Genomic DNA, 19,859 nt, shown 5'->3' with positions numbered 1-19,859 from the left:
ACCAGTGCACGGGTCAACAACAACTGCGTGGAAAAAAAAGGACACCGTGAGCCCCAGCAAACAATGTGCCAGGCTCAGCCGTACGGCATGCCGAGACCTAGTGACTTCTAATCGAGCTCGGTGTGTGATCCGTTTTCGTGCGCGCTGCGACCTGCACATTTGTGTGTGCGTCTCCTCCTCTGACCCACGCGGGCGCAAGATTTCACCATACGGTGATGGCCAAGAATTTGGTCGTGGCGATGGTTCAAGTGGCGCTAATCTGCATGGCAGGTACGTGTCTGGGTTTGCCTTTAAGAACCAGGAGATATAACTCGGGGAGGTGCGCAACAGAGAGAACGTCAACCGCGGAGATGGAGCAATGAAATCAGCTCGTGTGCAGATGGTGTGCGGGCCGTTACATTGCAAGGTCGAGAGAGATGGTGGCAGGTTGGAGAGGGGTTTAATCCAGCAGTGGATTGATTTCGGGCTGATTAAATAGCAGTACTCCATCAATCCACCGCTGGATGAAGACCTCCCCACTCCACGTTGATAGTGGAGGTTGTTCGCTCATACTTCACCACATTCATCAGTGCGGATTGGAGAAGTAGCCGATGAGCCCAAAACAAGTTCAGATCTCAATCACCGCTGATGTTAGCCGTGGCCAGGATTCGAACTCGGCTCGCCAGGTTCATGGTGCAGTGCGCCAACTTAAGCACCACCACTCTCTCCCCAAATCATCTTATACTAATCAAAATGTTGTTATATAAGCGACATGTGGGTCGCCATGTGAGTCTATGGGTCTTCGTGTGAGTCTGTGGGTCTCTGTGTAAGTCTGAGGGTCTCTGTGCGAGTCCGTGGGTCTCTGTGCGAGTCCGTGGGTCTCTGTGCGAGTCTGTGGGTTTCTGTGCGAGTCCGTGGGTCTCTGTGTAAGCCTATGGGTTTCTTTGAGTCTGTGGGTCTCTGTGTGAGTCTGTGGGCCTCTGTATAAGTCTATGGGTCTCCGTGCGAGTCTATGCATCTTAGTGCAAGGCTATGGGTCTCGTTGGGAGTTTATGGGTCGCCGTGTGAGCGTATGGTTCAGTAGTATGTCTGTGCCTTATAAGGTAGGTATCCTCAGTAAGTGGTAAAGTACAAACCGACATTCACAGCACCGATAAGTGTGCAATACAATCCACATTTTTTGAGGATCTACAAATTGAGTCCAGGGCGGTGACATGGTCGAGCAGTTGTGCGGTGTTGCAGAGGCTCGCGGTTCGATACCAGCGGCCGCCCTGGTTAATGCCACAACAACTATATGCGCACGACATCTGCTTTGCAGTAGCCGTTGGCAATGCATGCAGGCATCACAATAAAGGTTATCCTAAATTGAAAAGCATCCCCAAATTACTTAAGTAAAACCACAAAGCAGCATTGTTCACTATAGGCAGACGACCACAGCAGTCTGTGAAACATTGCGACTTTCGTGAGAGCCTTGCGCTGTAAGATTGGCGCGAATACCAAAGGTACGCATCTGTAACATCCAGGTGCTCCAGTTTCCTCCCACATGCCTACTTCATGAATTGGCTCAAAACATCATATTTAGAGGACTGCAGAGTTTGGCTTTATTGTTGTTCACAGTGTGTTGCGCCCTCGCATGCGTGGGGTTTTTTTTGTTCCGGGTACTCGCACATGCCTTTTTAGATATGAACCAACAAGATCCCTCAGATCCCACGGGTCCGGTCTTTTAGTCGTTCCAAGGGCCAGGACCCAAACTCACGGAGAAGGCGGCCTTCAGTGTTGCGTGCTCCTCGCCCGTGGAGCAGCCTGCCACGTGATTTGAGGGCTTTACAATCATCAAGCAATTTAAAGTTGAATCTAAAAACTCACCTTTTTAAAAGCTTCAAATCTAGAATCACCTTTTTAAGCTTTCTTTAATTTAAAATTATTTTATAGTGTTGTTTTTTTAATATGCTTTCGATAGCAATTTATTATAATGTTATTTTGTGTTGTATGGAAATTGCTTTTATTCCTCTTGCAATTTAGTATTTTAACAATGTTTTTTATATCTGTACAGCACTTTGAATGTCATCCTTTGCACAAAACAGTGCTATATAAATAACGACTTGATTGATTCATTGATCCCTAAACGCTCATTGGCTAAAAACATCTTAACGTATAGAGGACTGCCGACCTTGGGCGAATGTTGGTGGCGCCTGGTCACCGTCTGGCGGCTGCCGCCTTCCTCGACGATTGTGATAGACGCAATCTGCGTGAACGACGACGCTCTAGAAAATCAGTTTAACAAGTAGCAGGCTTTCGCGACCAATATTATTCATAATCAACGTTTTTGGGTTTAGATCGCGTTATTTATAAATGTGTCGTAACCCTCCACTACCCGACACGGCCAATCAGTAAAAAAGTGTCACGTTGACAAAAGACAAATAGTTCACTGCTTTAGCCCACCGGTGTGTTGAAGAGTGAAACCACAACATTTACAATTTGAGTACGACGTTTCGCTGGTAATTGCATCCAGCATCATCGGGCAATTCGCCAGAATGGTGAGGCTCTGCTCTGTCTCCCTTTCTTATATAGAGCAGCAGCAGGGTGACGTCATCATTAGAAAATGCAACATTATTACTATTCTTGGAATTACCTCGAGAGCTCCCTGTAGTGGACCCAGGTCCTTCCGCCAGCAGTGTCGTGGAGCAAGCACTTGGAGGGCTGCACCTCTTACCTTCTGTTACCTGTGGGTTTCCTCCACAGAGCGGGCCCGTGCCACCTCCACCTGCCCTCACTTTCAGCGCGCGACGCTGAGCGAGATGGTCAGGGGCCACGCCAAGCCCCACGTGCGTCACGTCATCTTCACGGCCCGCGACCACCGGGAACCTGGTGACCCCTCGGAGCTCAGCCGTGACCCCGACCCCGAGCCCGACGAGTTCGCCTCCTGGAAGGTGGAGCCCACCACTGCGCCCAGCGTGCGCTGCCGATATTACCTGCTCCCGAGCTACGACAGCGATGCTGACCAAGATGCTGGAGCCGCTGCTGCTGCTGCCGTTGATGGTGACGACGGTGAGGCTGGTGGAGGTACTTAGTGGTCGTGGTGGTAATGGTGGTGGCGGTAGAGTTAATTATTGGTGGATGGGCTTGGTGGTGGTAGTGGTAAGAAGGCTGCGATGTTGGTTTGGCTGGTGGTAAGTGTGCTGGAGTAATAGTGGTCAATTGGCGGTCGTTGTGGTGGTGTTTCCACTGGTTTGTATGTTTCTACCAGATAAAAAACAAACACGCAATATTTTTATTTCTTTGAGTGTAGGGTCTCATTTAAAAATATTTAAAGTTTGGTACCCCCCCCTACTCCCTACCCCCCCATCGGAAGTTTCTAACTCCACCTGTGTATGGTGGAGGAGGTAGTGGTGGTGAAAGCCGTTTGGTTAATGACGCTGATATTTCTCGTGCTTCTCGGGGTAGAGGTGGTGGCAGGAGAGGCAGCGATGGTATTTGGCTCCAAGTAAATGTTGGCAGTGATGATGATGGTTTGAATGGGGACGACGGTAGAGGTGGTCATGGTAGAAGTGGTGGAGTTTTGGTGCGAGAAAACGTTGATGGGGGTGAAATTTGGTGGGTGCTGTTGGGGCTGGTAGAGGTAGTGGTGGTTGTTCGCGGTGGTGGTGGTCTTCTTTTGGCTGCGCTGGTGGATGCCGTGTCAGCACTATTATAATGCTTGTTTACCCAGGAAAGCCTCACCGAGTCTCATGACACAGTAGGGTCCTGCCAAGTTTTTGTAGTAGGGGCGATGATTGCAACGTATTATCCCAATTGAGTAATTTGTGTTTAGTTTTTTTCAAATTTGACAAATCTGGACCGTAGCGCAGGCAAATAATTTCTTACTCTTGCGAATGACGTCGCTGAAGCACGCGACGGAAATGTTGCGGTTAATATACCCGCAGCAATAACCAGGGCGGCCGCTAGATTCAAACCTTGAACCTGTGCATCTACAAACATGTGAACGCGCTAGGCCACGGGCACCGCAGCAGTTTGGGGCGGTGCTGGTGGCATTTCTTGCTTGGAGGCGGCACTAACAGAGTCCTGTCGATGATGGTCGTCCCGTTGGAGGTGGTGGTGGTGGTGGTGCCGGTGATGGTGGAAGCCCTGATCCTACAGACCCAGGAGACGAGGAGGCGAGGCGCAAGCGGATCCTGCTGCTGAAGGAGCGCCTCGCCAGGGCGGGCTTCAACGCCACTCTGCCCACGACCATCCTCATTCACGGGTATGCTGCACCGACAAAAACACGGCTCTTCCCGCGTACATGAACAGCCCACAGTCATTTTGTCAACCCCCCCCCCGCCCGGTTGAGGACCTACAATCACGCCGTGCGAGTCGTGGGAGTTATTTGACCATACTTCACCGTGCTCGAGATTGCGGGTCGCTAAAAGCGGGGAGTATATAGGCACGGGAGCGATGGGAGTAAAGTATAACCAGGGCCGGATTAACCCATAGGCCCTCGTATTTTTAGGAGCCTCCTTCGCAGAGGCCGTTATTGATTGACACCGCTGGCACCCAGTCGTCGGCAGGGTCCACTTAGCTCCACATCCTCCTGTACCAACATCTCTCCTCGAGCTCGTGCCGCGCCCGTTTAGCCCCCAATATCCTGCCAAGATGCTCAAGCTTGCAGTGGCTGGGCATGCGGGCTACGTGACACAGCCAACGCAGCCTCGGCCGCTCGGAGGAGCTCACTGATGGGAGCGTGTCCAGAAAACACTGTTAACTTGTGACGCCCTCGACAGTATTTGCTCACTCTCAAAGATAAATAAAACTCAGAGCTATGAAGAGGAACCACAGACACACGGGGAAAGGACGTAGCTGCGTGAGCGAAGCGGCGCCAGCAATTGCCCAAGTTCTGCGGTCCTCTATATATATGTTAAGATGTTTTCAGCCAATAAATCATGTGGGAGGGAAACCATGGCTTCTGGAGGAAAATAAAACCCCACGCGCGCGAGGAAGCAACACTCTTTCCCATTCAGCTGAAACAGATGGAGTCCACATGTTTGCTTTAACTCCTGCTCCTGGAGAGTCAGGGTATGGGCACCTCTTCACAGCTCAATGGAAAGTGAGTTTCACAACATTCGTGTGATCCACCGACCGTCGCTATCACGGGCCACGTGCACTGCCACCAACACCGTCTGGCTGATCTTCGTTTGGTATCCACCCATACGCTTACTGTATACAAAGACAAAGACCCCCCCGTGTAGCCTATAAAGGCCGGCACGGCACACGGGGGGGGGGGGGGGGGGCCAACACCACGCCTTTGTCTCCCAAGTAGCGATGTTTCTACACCGCACCAGTACTCATTTAAGGCTGAGTCGATCTAGGCGAGGCCCAGGACCGGTTCAGATAATCGCCACTGGTGTTGGCCGTCAGCAGCAATCGAACCGGGGTCGCCAGGTTTGTAGCGCAGCGCGCTAACCGCTACACCACCACTCCCCACTGTATACCATATGTATATACACACACACATTTATAATGGACGTGGGTATGTACGTTGAAAGGACTGTGACCCCGAATCCGTTATAAGGTCGCACTCATTACACACAAAATGCTTGCCGCCACAAATAACCCACAAGACCTTGCTGACCTCGTCAAGGAGCCTAAACCATCATCATGCCAACTCCGGTCATCCTCGCAGCAGCTTTCTGCTGTCCATCGAACAAAGACGGTCCACTGCATCGCGCACTTTCAAATGCGCTTCTGCGCCCTTCTGGAACGTTCTTCCTTCCGCTAACAGGCACCCACTGGAGCTATGCACTTGTAAATCATCTCGATTGAAACCGCATTTTTTAAGAACAGTTGTTTGTGCCCAGTTTGTTGCGCTTCCCCCACACCTCCGATTAGCGCGCGGCTGGCTACGTACGGTGCGAAAGAAGTTCAACGTGTCCAGGTACCGCGTGTCTGGCACGGAGCCGGACTGGATCGAGGGGATTGCGGCGGCGGTGCTGGAGGCGTCCCAGGGCCGCATGAACGTGATCGCGGTCGACTGGATCAAGGGCGCGAGCAGCTCGTACTCGCGTGCCGTGCGATACGCGCGCACCGCCGCTGCCACCGCCACCACCGCCCTCGTTAGGGACCTCACGGTGAGAGTCCAGCCCGGGACGCGCCTCGTCGTCGTCCTCGTCGTCGTCGTCATCGTCACCGCCGCGGGGAACGAGCTCGGGTCTTAACGAACGTCGACGCCATCGACTTCATTGTCATCATGATTACGTTCATCACGAGCATCATCGTCATCATCACGTTGTCACAACCATTAGCGACAAAGAAGAAATCGCCAAGAGGAACGCGTTCGCAACACGCGGAAGAACATCACTCACCATCTTCGTTGTCTTCATTGTCATTGTCCTCATTGTGTGCACTGCGCTACGAACCCGGCAACCGGAGTTCAATTCCCGATCACGGTCACCATCAGTGTCAAATATCTGAACTCTTCCTGTGCCTCCCCTAGGTCAACGCAGTCTTAAATGAGTACCAGATGCAATGTGTAAATATCAGAACTGGGGATACAAAGGCAGGTCGGGCGTGGTGCAGGTTACACCGACTAATCGTGTGCCGTTCTGGCCTTCATAGGAGGTGCTCACGAACAGAACTTTCCACAACAGTCTGTTAAGGGTATACGGGGAGGGAGAGGGTCTTAGTCTTTGTAGTGATATAAATAATCCTGGAATGAGTGCTATACAGGGTGCTTAAACTTGTTTTAACACTTATATGGGACTATCGTTTTTAATGGAAAAAGAACGGATAATACACTGTGACATGATACAAAAAATGTATGTCAATAACTTTAAAAAGTCAGAGTCTTCACTTGTTCGCCATCATTGTCAACGCACGCCTGGAATCTTCTCCAGGTGGTCTCCAGAACCCCGGAGGTACATTTCTTGCGGTATTATTACAAATTCACGGAAGTGTTAACATTTTTTGAAGCACCCTATGTGGGGGTGGGGGGGGGAGTTGGTTATTGTGCACGCGTGTGCACCCTTCCTGCCTCCCCACCACCACCACTACCTGTAGACCCCAGAGGTGGGTGCACGGGAGAAGTCGCTGCACCTGGTGGGGGCCAGCCTGGGCGCGCACGTGGCCGGCTTCGTGGGCCAAAGCTTCCAGGGTCGTCTCGGCCGCATCACCGGTGGGTGCGCGCGCGCCCAGCTCACGCACCAAACCCCAAAGGGGCCGTCCATAAATGACGTCACGCACCTAGGGGGGAGGGCGGGGTCAGACATTTGTGACGATGTGTGACGATGGGGGGGGGGGGGTTGAGAAATGTGACGTCGCATCAAAATGCGCAACTTTAAATAAATATAGACAACACGTTCTACTTAATTAAATAGACTTTGATAATTGGTTTTTTACCCTTCTATCTGGCAACAAAACTGACACCTTTTTACAAGGAGTCATGTTTGCATAGACCGCAATACCTGCAGTCATAATACAAACAAAAGAACATAACTCTGATAATGTGCACTGTCCTTGAAGTTGATTGGTCCACACCCGAGACAGCTTTCTTTAGAGCCTAGTCTCACATAGTGTAGATGCTTGCCCCGAGCTCTCATACTCTGATGGTGCATTGTCTTTGAGTTGTGCGCCTTTTGGCGTCATCTGGTCCAACCCATGTGAGACTAGGCTCTAAAGAAAGCTGTCTCGGGTGTGGACCAATCAACTTCAAGGACAGTGCACATTATCAGAGTTATGTTCTTTTGTTTGTATTATGACTGCAGGTATTGCGGTCTATGCAAACATGACTCCTTGTAAAAAGGTGTCAGTTTTGTTGCCAGATAGAAGGGTAAAAAACCAATTATCATATTTTTACTGGCAAATGAGGTTCCCATAGTGTAAATAGACTTTTTAATAAATGTTTTCTCCTACAACATCAGAGTGCAGCGCCACGTTAAATACGCACTACAATGACAAAAGTTTAAAGCGATTTGAAGCATGTTTTATTTTTTGGGGGGGGGAGGGGGGCAGAGCTTTGTGACGTCATATCTGAGGGGGGGTCTGACTTTTTGTGACGCCGTGTGACTAGGGGGGGGGGGATCGTCCAAAATCGCGTGACGTAATTTATGGACGGCCCCTAAGTCAGCGTTCTTCTCTAATTTTCCGAGGGGGGGGGGGGGGTGTCACCGTTTGTGTTTTGTGTCGGGGGGGGCCGCACTAAAGGCCACCAGGAGCTGCCTTGCAATGAAGAACACCGCTCTAAGTAATTTCTCACTATCGATTCATTATCGGTTCGATTACTGTATTCAACTAATCAGATAAACACAAATAGTTGGGAGAAAAAAAATAGCCTCGCTTCTGTTTTCACATGTGCCGCTGGACGGGGAGTGATGAGCGGGACTTGGTGACGTCATCGGCATGGCCAACCGCGTCGGGCTGGGCGTGGCTTATGGGGGTTTTCAGCCTTTAGGGGGCAGAGAGAGTCGTCAACCACGGCGAGAGCTGTCAAATTACAACTTCTAGTCGATTAACCAACTGATTTGACCAATTGTCCCAACTCTCCAGGTTTTCACAGCCTTTTACCAAATCATCTGACATGCGCCTGGTCTTGTTAAGATCTCGAAAACGAATTGGGCTCGAGCCTGGAGAGTGCTGCAATGGGCTACCGTGACGCACACCAAATTGTCACAGACGGATGCAAGGCTGTGGCTCTGTGGTGGGCAACAGAGGGCAGTGCAGCACAATGTGATGTTATACGGCTTGTGGGAAGCCTTTATCCAGCAGTGGTTTTGACCATATCTGATGTTGGTGATGTTTGGTAATCATAATGATGACATTTTACTGCTCTTATCATATCAATACCAATACCCGTCATTCGCCACTAAGTGACGGTAATGTCACCACGGTGCCTGTGCCAGGCCAGGTGCACTTTGAGGCCACGTGAAGTGTCGACAGGAGGTCTCGGGACAGACCCAGCAGGTGCCATGGGTTGGCTGACTAAGATGACTGGTAGATGCACCACCAGCTGTACCCCCTAATGTGCCATATCACTCCTCTACCCACACTCCCCCCCCCCCACCCCCCTGACCTCCGACCTCTGCCCCTTGCCTCACTCAGCCCTCGACCCCGCAAGTCCCGGCTTCTCCCAGGTCGGCCCTGCAGAGCGACTCGATCCGAGTGACGCCGCCTTCGTGGACGCCATTCACACGGACGGCGACAGTGAGAACCGGAGCCGGCTGAGTGGAGCGCTGGGCCCCCAAAGGGGGACCAGAGATAAGGCCCTCGAGACCCCAGTAGAGGGCCACAGATGATGGCCATGAGGCCCCAATGGAGGGCCACAGATGATGGCCATGATGCCCCAATGGAGGGCCACAGATGATGGCCATGAGACCTCAATGGAGGACCACAGATGATGGCCATGAGACCCCAGTAGAGGGCCACAGATGATGGCCATGAGACCCCAATGGAGGGCCACAGATGATAGCCATGAGGCCCCAGTGGAGGGCCACCGATGATGGCCATGAGGCCCCAATGGAGGACCACAGATGATGGCCATGAGACCCCAATGGAGGGCCACAGATGATGGCCATGAGACCCCAATGGAGGGCCACAGATGATGGCCATGAGGCCCCAGTGGAGGGCCACAGATGATGGCCATGAGGCCCCAGTGGAGGGCCACAGATGATGGCCATGAGACCCCAATGGAGGCCCACAGATGATGGCCATGAGACCCCAATGGAGGGCCACAGATGATGGCCATGAGACCCCAATAGAGGGCCACAGATGATGGCCATGAGGCCCCAGTGGAGGGCCACAAATGATGGCCATGAGACCCCAATGGAGGGCCACAGATGATGGCCATGAGGCCCCAGTGGAGGGCCACAGATGATGGCCATGAGACCCCAATGGAGGGCCACAGATGATGGCCATGAGACCCCAATGGAGGGCCACAGATGATGGCCATGAGACCCCAATAGAGGGCCACAGATGATGGCCATAAGGCCCCAATGGAGGACCTCTGTTGATTATGTCTTTAATCAACTTTGAATAAATTAACTTGGCTGAGTGGCTCATGAGAGCCTGGGTTCATATCAGAAACACACAATTGAACGAAATTTGGTTCAGGACTTAATTAAATTTAATTCCGGATTTTGGAATTACAAATATTATTTGTAACTGTGAACGAAAATTAATCTCTGTGGCAGGGTGAGTGTGGTAGTGCTTCCACCTACTGCCTGCACTATAGTTCACTCAAACAGATCTCAGAAGTAGTTTTGCAGTATCTGCTTCCGCGAGATGATCTCTGAACACCAAGGGTTGCGCTGCTCTGCGAGAGATCTGATTCGTTGTCTCCGTGACCTGATGATGCTGATAGCAATGTCGTGATAAACCTTCGATGGGAGGAAACGTTTGTTTTAATAGTACAGGCTGCTGTGTCCATGGTGTTGATACGTTTGTTGTTGTGTATCTGCGTTTCTCAGATTTCGGTCTCCGACAACCCGTGGGCCACGTGGACTTCTATGTGAATGGTGGCGATGATCAACCTGGATGTGGAGGGTTTGGTAAAAAAAAAAAGTCTGTGATCGGCAATGATACGAAAAAAATGTTTCTTCGTGATCATCGTAGCCAGCAGCTCACCAACTTGTTTCAGCCTTGGGAAGATGACGTCAGAAATCTAAATCTGAATATACTTCCCACACTAGAGACACGCCTTTGATATGCCCTGCAAAGAATGTTTATTATATGTCAACCCACATTTAATATGATGGGTTTTCTGTGTGTGTCCGTGTGTGTGCAGTCGATCAACATGATACACTTGAGAACCTGATTTAACCCCCAGGTGGCCATAACCCAGTTTCAAATGTCGGATCTCAGCAGTTGCGGCCCTTCATCCACCTCTTGATTGGACCTCACGGCCTTCAATTGTGCACAGAGCCTGACAGTGTCAACACTATTTTGCAGCATGATCCTGCATTGAGCACGGTTGGCTGCATATGGTGCGAAAGAAGTTCAGCGTACATACATATTTGGCCAGTTCCAATTATTAGTTTTTGACACGTTGTGGGAAACTGCAGTGCCAGGAGAAAATTCACACATAAACATTCAAAACTCCACGCAAACAGAACCAATTCACAGATATATATAAATCATGTAAAGCCAATGCTGTACTGCCACCTCGTTGCAACTTTGCGGTCCCTACGCCTACACCGGTGGTCACTTTCAGCGGTGCCCTGCTCAAGTCGGCGTGTGCGCGTGTGCGTCACATCCCCACGCAGGCTACCAGTCGATGATCTGCGACCACATGCGCGCCGTGCGGCTGTGGCTGAGCTCCCTGCGCTCTCCGTGCGAGCTGCGCGCCTTTCCGTGCGACTCTGCCGCCGCCCTGGCCGCCGGACGCTGCCTCGAGTGCCGCACGGAGCGCACGGCGTCGTGCCCCCGCCTGGGCCTGCACTCAGGTACTCATGGAGAGGGCCTTTCCGGCACTCATGGAGAGGGCCACTCCGATAATCATGAAGAGGACTACTCCAGTACTCATGGAGAGGGCCTCTCCGGCACTCATGGAGAAGGCCACTCCGATAATCATGAAGAGGGCCACTCCGATAATCATGAAGAGGGCTACTCCAGTACTCATGGAGAGGGCCTCTCCGGCACTCATGGAGAAGGCCACTCCGATAATCATGAAGAGGGCTACTCCGATAATCATGAAGAGGGCCACTCCAGTACTCATGGAAAGGGCCTCTCCGGCACTCATGGAGAAGGCCACTCCGATAATCATGAAAAGGGCCACTCCAGTACTCACGGAGAGGGCCTCTCCGGCACTCATGGAGAGGGCCACTCCGATAATCATGAAGAGGGCCACTCCAGTACTCATGGAAAGGGCCTCTCCGGCACTCATGGAGAAGGCCACTCCGATAATCATGAAGAGGGCCACTCCAGTACTCATGGAAAGGGCCTCTCCGGCACTCATGGAGAGGGCCACTCCGATAATCATGAAGAGGGCTACTCCAGTACTCATGGAAAGGGCCTCTCCGGCACTCATGGAGAAGGCCACTCCGATAATCATGAAGAGGGCTACTCCGATAATGATGAAGAGGGCCACTCCGATACTCAATAAGAGGGCCACTCCGGTATTCACGGAGAGAGCCACTCCGAGACCCTGAGACTCTGGAGGTTTAATGGCCAAGATCCCTGAATGATCCCAAAAACCTAGGAGCTCAGGCCTTTTAAGAATCTGGAACCCTGTGACCCTGATACCCCAAGAACCCTAGAATCCAGGATGCAGAGGCCCAGGGTATAATAAAGAAAGGCAAGTTATGGATTGAATCAGCCTTAAATAAGCACCTGGTGTGTTGTACAAACAGACCCTGGTGCGGGCCATGCCACCCCCTGCATGTACCGTTCCGGACTTAGTAGGTGCTCACAAACAGCACTTGCCCCGATAGTCTGTGCAGGCTTCACCGTGGGGGTGGGGGAGATCTTTGTTCTTATAGTAGTAGGTTTTTACCCTTTCAACTGGTACAAAACTGACACCTTTATACAAGGCATCATGTTTGCAATAACCACAACAGAAGCAGTCAAAATGCAAACAAAAAGAAAGAGCCTAGTCTCTAAGAAAAGCTGTCTCGGGTGTGGACCAATCAACTTCAAGGACAGTGCATATCATTATCAGAGTTGTTTATTTTTGTTTGCATTTTGACTGCTTGTGTTGTGGTTATTGCAAACATGATGCCTTGTATAAAGGTGTCAGTTTTTGTACCAGTTGAAAGGGTAAAAACCTACTACTATATTTTGCCACTGGTAAAGGAGATGTCTCATAGTGAATCTTTGTTCTTGTGTGTTTTACAGTGGACGCGGTTCGAGACCCGAAAACGTGGCCGGACAACAGCACACTGATTCTGCACATGCTCACGGGACACTCGCCCCCATACTGCGGTGAGGGCCGAGCGGCGGGCAGCGACGCCAACTCATTTAAAAGCAGAAAGTCGCCAAACCAATCTCAACGCGGTTCCACGTGTCCGCCGGTTAATAGAACGACACGTCAAAGATGGCACGGGATAATTTAGCCTCAGAGTAATCTGATAACAGAATACTTGTACACACCTTGAAAACTCAACACATTAATCAAAAACACTGCCTTAAAAGGAGCAAAAAATTTAAATAGGTGATGAAGGTATGTATAAATGTATTTTATTGGCTATGAAGAAGGATCATTGTCAAAAACGTCGCATATTATATTTATTTTTCGCTTTTGGCTGTGTTATCGACGAATGTGTTGATTTGTTTGTTGTTATTTGTGCTTGTGCATCCTTTGCCAATGCAGTGCGACCAAATCATTTGTTCTGCACACCTGCAATTGCATCATGACCTCATCTCAGAAAAGTCGCAGGCCGCTTTTACGACGTTTCGGTAATAGAGACACCCAAGAAGTCACTAAATCTAGCGAGTCGGCGACACACATAAAGAGCGACGTCCCACCAAGCAAAGGTTGACCGCAGGAACGTGTAAAGATGTGATTGTGCCTTAATAATACAGTTTTGAGTCATTTCATAATTCCTCCTTTGACAAATGGATCAGAACTCATCAGAGTGTATGGCTACCATGCAGATAGAGCTACGAGACTATTCAAGTGCAGTAGGGAAATATATTGTGGTATGGCAGGGCTCGGAGAAATTGTGATGGTGTGAGAAGGCCTTCATACAACAGTGGATGGATCATTGCGTACGATCATGACAGCATTTCCAGGCATTCATCCAGCAGTGGATTTACAGTGGCACATGATTAACAATAATTAGAGCATGGGGAGGTCTTCATCTGACAATGGCTCGGCTGTGGTGCACGGTGATGACGACGAAGGTATGTATGCATCATGCAGAATGAATGGGGCATTAGTTCTGTTCTGCCACGGATGACTCAGCGAGACCGGATAAATCGACCGACGCCACAGTTCTAAGCATCGTGGGCCCAGGCAACGCAACAGAGACGATCGTGAAGGACGGAACAATGGAGACAATGGCCCCCCGTTGTGCCCTGCACGTGAGTAGCGCTTGCGTGGTGAGGAACGTGATAGTTGGCAGTTGGCGTTCGGTTTTCCCGTAAACACAGCACGCTCGCTGAAAGAAGAGAATAAAACAGCCGGACATGACTCATGTTTGAATGTTAGTTCGCAACCCCTCGTCAATTTGCCGCTGGGCGAACGTTCTCCCTCCCCGTGGCGTGTCAGTCATGGAGATTGTCTGAACATACTTCAGCACGCCGGTCAGTAAGGATGGTGAAGGGAGGAAGCCCAGGATCGGTTCAGGTTTCGCTCGCCAATGAATGGAGCTGTTCCTGGGAATCCGTCAGGTCGCCAGGTTCATAGGGCAGTGTGCCAACCACCGCGCCACCACTCCACCCTGAAGGTCCATCATCTACACTTTCGTAATATAGGTTTTGGGGGTTAGATCGCGTAAATATAAATGTGTCGTTAAACTCGCCACCACCCGATACAGCCAATTAATAAGGTTTGTCACGTAAACTGAGCATGCCAATTCGTTACTAGTACAGCACACCGGTGTGTTGGAGAGCAAATCTACAACATTTACAATCTGAGTACGACGTTTCGCCAGTAATTACAACTAGCTTCATCAGGCGACAGCCAGATTTGTGGAGAAATCCTGTTTTGTTCCTTAAATAGAGGGATACATGTGATGACGTCACTTACGAAGGGGGTGGGATTAATTAATGCTTATGAATTACAATGGGTATCAATTTCCGGTTGGGGGATTTCTCCACAAATCTATCGCCTGATGATGCTAGTTGTAACTTCTGGCGAAACGTCGTACTCAGATTGTAAATGTTGTAGATTTGCTCTCCAACACACCGATGTGCTGTACTAGTAACAAATTGTCACATTTCTATTTACGTATTCTAACCCAAAAAAAAAACTAAATTATGGATGATATTCTATGAGATCGCTTTTACCAGTGGCAAAATATAATAGTAGGGGTTTACCCTTTTAAACTGGTACAAAACTGACACCTTTATATTGCTCGCGAAAGCCTGCTACGTGTTAAACCTACAATTTAGTTGCTCGCTAACCTCTTATGCTAATTGATACACGGTGGGGGGGGGGGGGGGGTGGCGGGGGTGTTTGTCGTTGATCTTTGTAGTGTCCTACGTGCTGGTGGAGATCGACATAGCTGGCGAGGCCATCAAGGGCTCCCTGACCATCAAGTTCATGGGGCAGAGAGGAGAGACGAACGAGATGGTCCTCTTCCAGTGAGTGATCACACCTGGGTGCTCACACGCACCCCTTTTCGGGACCATCAAACTTGTATTTCAGGCTAGTCGAAGACTACCCGTGGGATTTTATTCAAAGTCTCAGTCTGAGGACTTAATTTTTTCCCCCCGCAACAAATATTGTCAGGTCAGCCAATCTGTGGACTCGATAAATCGATTTACGTGCATGTGTAGTACCGTCGAATACAGGTCGACACCCGGGGTTGAGACACACTGAGGTTTATTACAACAAACGTTGTGACATACACACTTGAGGGGGTATTGGCCCCCTCACCCGTCTATCTGAGGACACACCTCCTAGCTAACCCTAGCCTGCCTCAGAGTCCTCCTCTCGTGGACTAGGGGAGGCTATCTTGGCCCGACACTGGTCAGTCGGGCCCGGTACTCAGAGTCCAGACCAGCACTGGCTCTGGCTCTGGCACCACGCCACTGGCTCGAGCCTGCGCGGTCCTGACAAGGACGGCGTACCAGGGGGAGACCAGGGCTCTATCTCGGACGTCTTCCGTCTTCTCTTCTTAGCTAACCCAACTCTCCCTAGCCCCCCGATACATTCCCCTTTTATACATCCCCCTCCCTGAGGGGTGGGGCCCCGGGGGATCGTAACGTCCGAAGCGCGGACGTCGTAGAGGGCACCTGCCCGTGCACTGACGTAGCCCCGCCCACTGTGCTAGTTTCCCGTAGGATCCCATACATATCAGCTCGACACATATTTCCTCCGTAAGACCCCTACACATGTACAGACAATGACTTTGTAATTGGTGGTCCTCCTCTGTGCACTGTTGTCTCTAACAACATTACCAAATTATTTCTAGATTTGAAGCTTTCGTGACTGCAAGGATTCATACTCTTAGGTTTTTCGGTAAAGTCACGTAGGTAAAAAAAATAATATAAATATTCTTTCTATTATTTCGCATTATTTATTTACATTTATATTCTTTATTATTATTTATTTTTTACCTACGTGACTTTACCGAAAAACCTAAGAGTATTTACCAAATTATCTCAGTCTACGTCTTCACTTCGGGCTATCTAATGTCGTCTCGTCATCGTCCAGCAGTCCAAACGTCACGCTTGATTCTCTTCCACTCGTAGTCATCGTCGACTAAAACAAAAACTTGACGATGAAATCCGTGGCCAACGTCATTAACAACATGAACTCCACTATGAGACATCTCTTTTACCAGTGGCAAAACATAGTGATAGGTTTTTACCCTTTCAACTGGTACAAAAACTGACACCTTTATACAAGGCATCATGTTTGCAATAACCACAACACAAGCAGTCAAAATGCAAACAAAAAGAAACAACTCTGATGATGATACTGTCCTTGAAGTTGACTGGTCCACACCCGAGACAGCTTTTCTTAGAGCCCAGTCTCACATGGTGTTGGACCAGATGACGCCAAAAGGCTGTCTCGGGTGTGGACCAATCAACTTCAAGGACAGTATCATCATCAGAGTTGTTTCTTTTTGTTTGCATTTTGACTGCTTGCGTTGTGGTTATTGCAAACATGATGCCTTGTATAAAGGTGTCAGTTTTTGTACCAGTTGAAAGGGTAAAAACCTATTACTATAACATGAACTCCGTCTCGTTTCCTCCTCCGCACCCCCCTCCACTTCCCCCGGGGGGGCGGCTTTAGGGGCCTGCACAGCTTTGTTCCGGGGGGCGGCGGCTCATCCCGGGTCCTCGCCCTGGAGCGAGACCTGGGCCCCCTGCGCTTCGTGGCTCTGCGCTTCTCTCCGAGCTCGCTGGCGTGGAACTTCCTTCGCTTCGCAGCCCCCCGCGCGTCGCACGACGCCTCCGCGCTGAGGGTCGCGCGCCTCCGCATCACCCACCTCCTCGTCGAGCACGGGTGAGCTCGGGGTGACGACGCCGCCGATGCCCTGGGTAGTGGCACGCGGCTGCTGCTGCTGGTACCCTGGGAACCCACGGGTCAGAGTGGTCCAGGGGCCAGGCTACAGAGAGGGGGGGAAGGGGGGGGGGGCATTTCATTAATTGCACCAAGGCCCCTTGGCATCAAGGCTACGCCACCGCTCATGAGGCTGCAGGAACTCCCGTGAGTAGTTGGTGTGTGTGTGTGTCTAGAGGAGGACGTGGGTGGTGTGATGTAGGGTGTGACATGGAGTTGCGATGTGTCAGGTGTGTGCTGCGCAGGGTGTGACGTGCGGTGTTAAGAGGATTGTGACGCGCGGTGCGTGACGCGTGCTGTGCGAGGTGTATTGTGCGGGGTAGCGGGGTGTTACATGCGGTGTTTGCAGTGCAACGTGTGGTGTGACGTGTGGTGTGACGTGCGGTGTGACGTGCGGTGTGACGTGTGGTGTGGTGCGGTTTGTGTTCACAGGGAGCAGTTCTGCCTGCACATGGTGCTGCTAAGTGAGGGACAGGTGGTGGGGATGCCACTCTCCCGCTGCCAGAATTGATTCAACCTCCACTCAATCACTCATCAACCTCCACCCAGTCAGTCATCAACCTCCACCCAGTCAATCCATGACCTCCACTCAATCACTCATCAACCTCCACCCAGTCAGTCATCAACCTCCACCCAGTCAATCCATGACCTCCACTCAATCACTCAACCTCCACTCAATCACTCATCAACCTCCACCCAGTCAGTCATCAACCTCCACCCAGTCAATCCATGACCTCCACTCAATCACTCATCAACCTCCACCCAGTCAGTCATCAACCTCCACCCAGTCAATCCATGACCTCCACTCAATCACTCATCACCCACCACTCAATCAGTCATCAACCTCCACCCAGTCAATCCATGACCTCCACTCAATCACTCATCACCCACCACTCAATCACTCATCAACCTCCACCCAGTCAATCCATGACCTCCACTCAATCACTCAACCTCCACTCAATCACTCAACCTCCACTCAATCACTCATCACCCACCACTCAATCAGTCATCAACCTCCACCCAGTCAATCCATGACCTCCACTCAATCACTCAACCTCCACTCAATCACTCAAACTCCACCCAGTCAATCCATGACCTCCACTCAATCACTCAACCTCCACTCAATCACTCTTTAAGTTCCACGTGATTACTCCACTTGATAACTCCTAAACTCCACTCCATCACTCATCAACCTACACCCAATCACTCCATAACCTCCACTCAATCGCTCAACATCCACTCAGCCACTCCATAACCTCCGCACGATCACCTCTCAGTGTCCATTCGATAACTCCTCAACCCCCATTGGATCACACATTGATGCACTGCACGTGCACACAGGGCTTCATATCTCACTCAATGTGTTTCTGGTCGCTGGTAGGCCGGAAGGTAGCACACACACTCGTAGCCACAGCCATAGCCAGAAGTTCACTGGATGAGATGATGTTCTGGGTCTGGAAAATGTTTCCAGGTTGCAGATATGGACTGACCCGGCTTAAATCATCTCTACGGCTAAAGACGTACACACAGACAGATGTAGAAGATGAAAAGTTTCCAGTTTGGTGAGCCTAAATGTAAAACAATAAAAAGGTTAGAAAAATAACAGAGGAAACGAAGAGCCTGACATTTTTACCAAATTGGCATTTTCAGGATGTGTTGAGGTTCACCGAGATGTGAATATTTTGTAGAGGGTAGGCAGGAGTTGGGTAGTAAGTCATGTTGAATTGAGTGGAGTTGGTGGACTCAATGAGAATGAATGAGCCATCAGGGTTCAAGACTTCTAAACCCATTTCACAAGTTAATGCGGGAATTGTCAAACTGAAGTGTAATGGGTTTGATGAGCGTGCTGAAAATCCATTCAGGGGATCTCAACAGCTGTCCCTGTGTGGTGGATTAATGAAGCCTGTTGTCAGTTTAGCACGTAGGCTTTCGCGACCAATATTGTTGTGGAAGGGGGCTGGGTGGCACAAAGTGTCGGACCGTCGGAGCGCAAAGCCGGCAACCACTGAGATTCCAAGTTCGAATCCATGTTTCAAACCGCCTTTGATTAAAGCTGGTTCTGAAATGAATGTACAAATAAACCCACTTAATTCGGCTAAATCGCAGCTCTGAGAATTAATAAATATATAAATGTGGCTGTCATGCGTCTAACATTCACATACCTGTCAACCCCTTATCAGTGCCCTGCCTTATTACAGACAAATTCAGACATTTTTGGTCACTTCGTATCCTTATGAATCTCAACGTTCATCCTACAAAGACCCATCGCAAGGGAGAAACACAAACAAATTGACAAAAAAATGTTTTGTCGGTGTGAGACTACTGTACGCCGTTTGGACCAGAAAACTAAATTTCCATGTTCAAGAATACGGGTAAACCGTATGGGTTGACAGCTGTGCATTGATTACTTTCATACGGTGGAGTGGATGGGAGCGTGTTGCTCTGTAATGTGTCGAACAGAAGTTGAGCCTCCCACATGTTTGGTCGCTGTTAGTTGTGGGTAAAGATGGAGAGGATGCACGACTCAGCCCAATTGACTTTTTAAAATGATGATTTAAAAAAACACTCACGCAAATACATGGGTGTGTCGATGAAGCTCACATTTGTACGTTATATATACGACTAGCATACGTTGACAAATTAAACTTATATTGTTTATGTCTTTAGACTCTTTGGTGATGTGTCCGTGTTTAAATAGCCTTGGATTGTTGCCGGGGGGTGGAAAATGTGTGGACAGTTT

At 50.1% G+C, this 19,859-nt stretch overlaps 1 protein-coding gene across 1 annotated transcript; it reads left to right on the top strand.

Annotated features, from left to right (window-relative positions):
* Positions 1–19,787, top strand: LOC144942933 (phospholipase A1 member A-like). Its single transcript, XM_078869971.1, has 12 exons — positions 1–270; positions 2,722–3,027; positions 4,069–4,222; positions 5,891–6,083; positions 7,012–7,126; positions 9,049–9,150; positions 10,413–10,493; positions 11,208–11,387; positions 12,778–12,864; positions 15,081–15,189; positions 16,850–17,062; positions 17,552–19,787. Exons 1-12 carry the CDS (start codon positions 216–218, stop codon positions 17,628–17,630), a joined length of 1,674 nt encoding a protein of 557 aa, XP_078726097.1. The 5' UTR covers positions 1–215; the 3' UTR covers positions 17,631–19,787.
* The last annotated feature ends 72 nt before the right edge of the window (positions 19,788–19,859 follow it).

The sequence above is a fragment of the Lampetra fluviatilis genome, chromosome 29 (genome assembly GCF_964198595.1).
Source record: "Lampetra fluviatilis chromosome 29, kcLamFluv1.1, whole genome shotgun sequence".
Lineage (NCBI taxonomy): Eukaryota > Metazoa > Chordata > Hyperoartia > Petromyzontiformes > Petromyzontidae > Lampetra > Lampetra fluviatilis.
The sequence above is the reverse complement of the archived record's forward strand: the minus strand, read 5'-3'. Positions and strand labels throughout refer to the sequence as shown.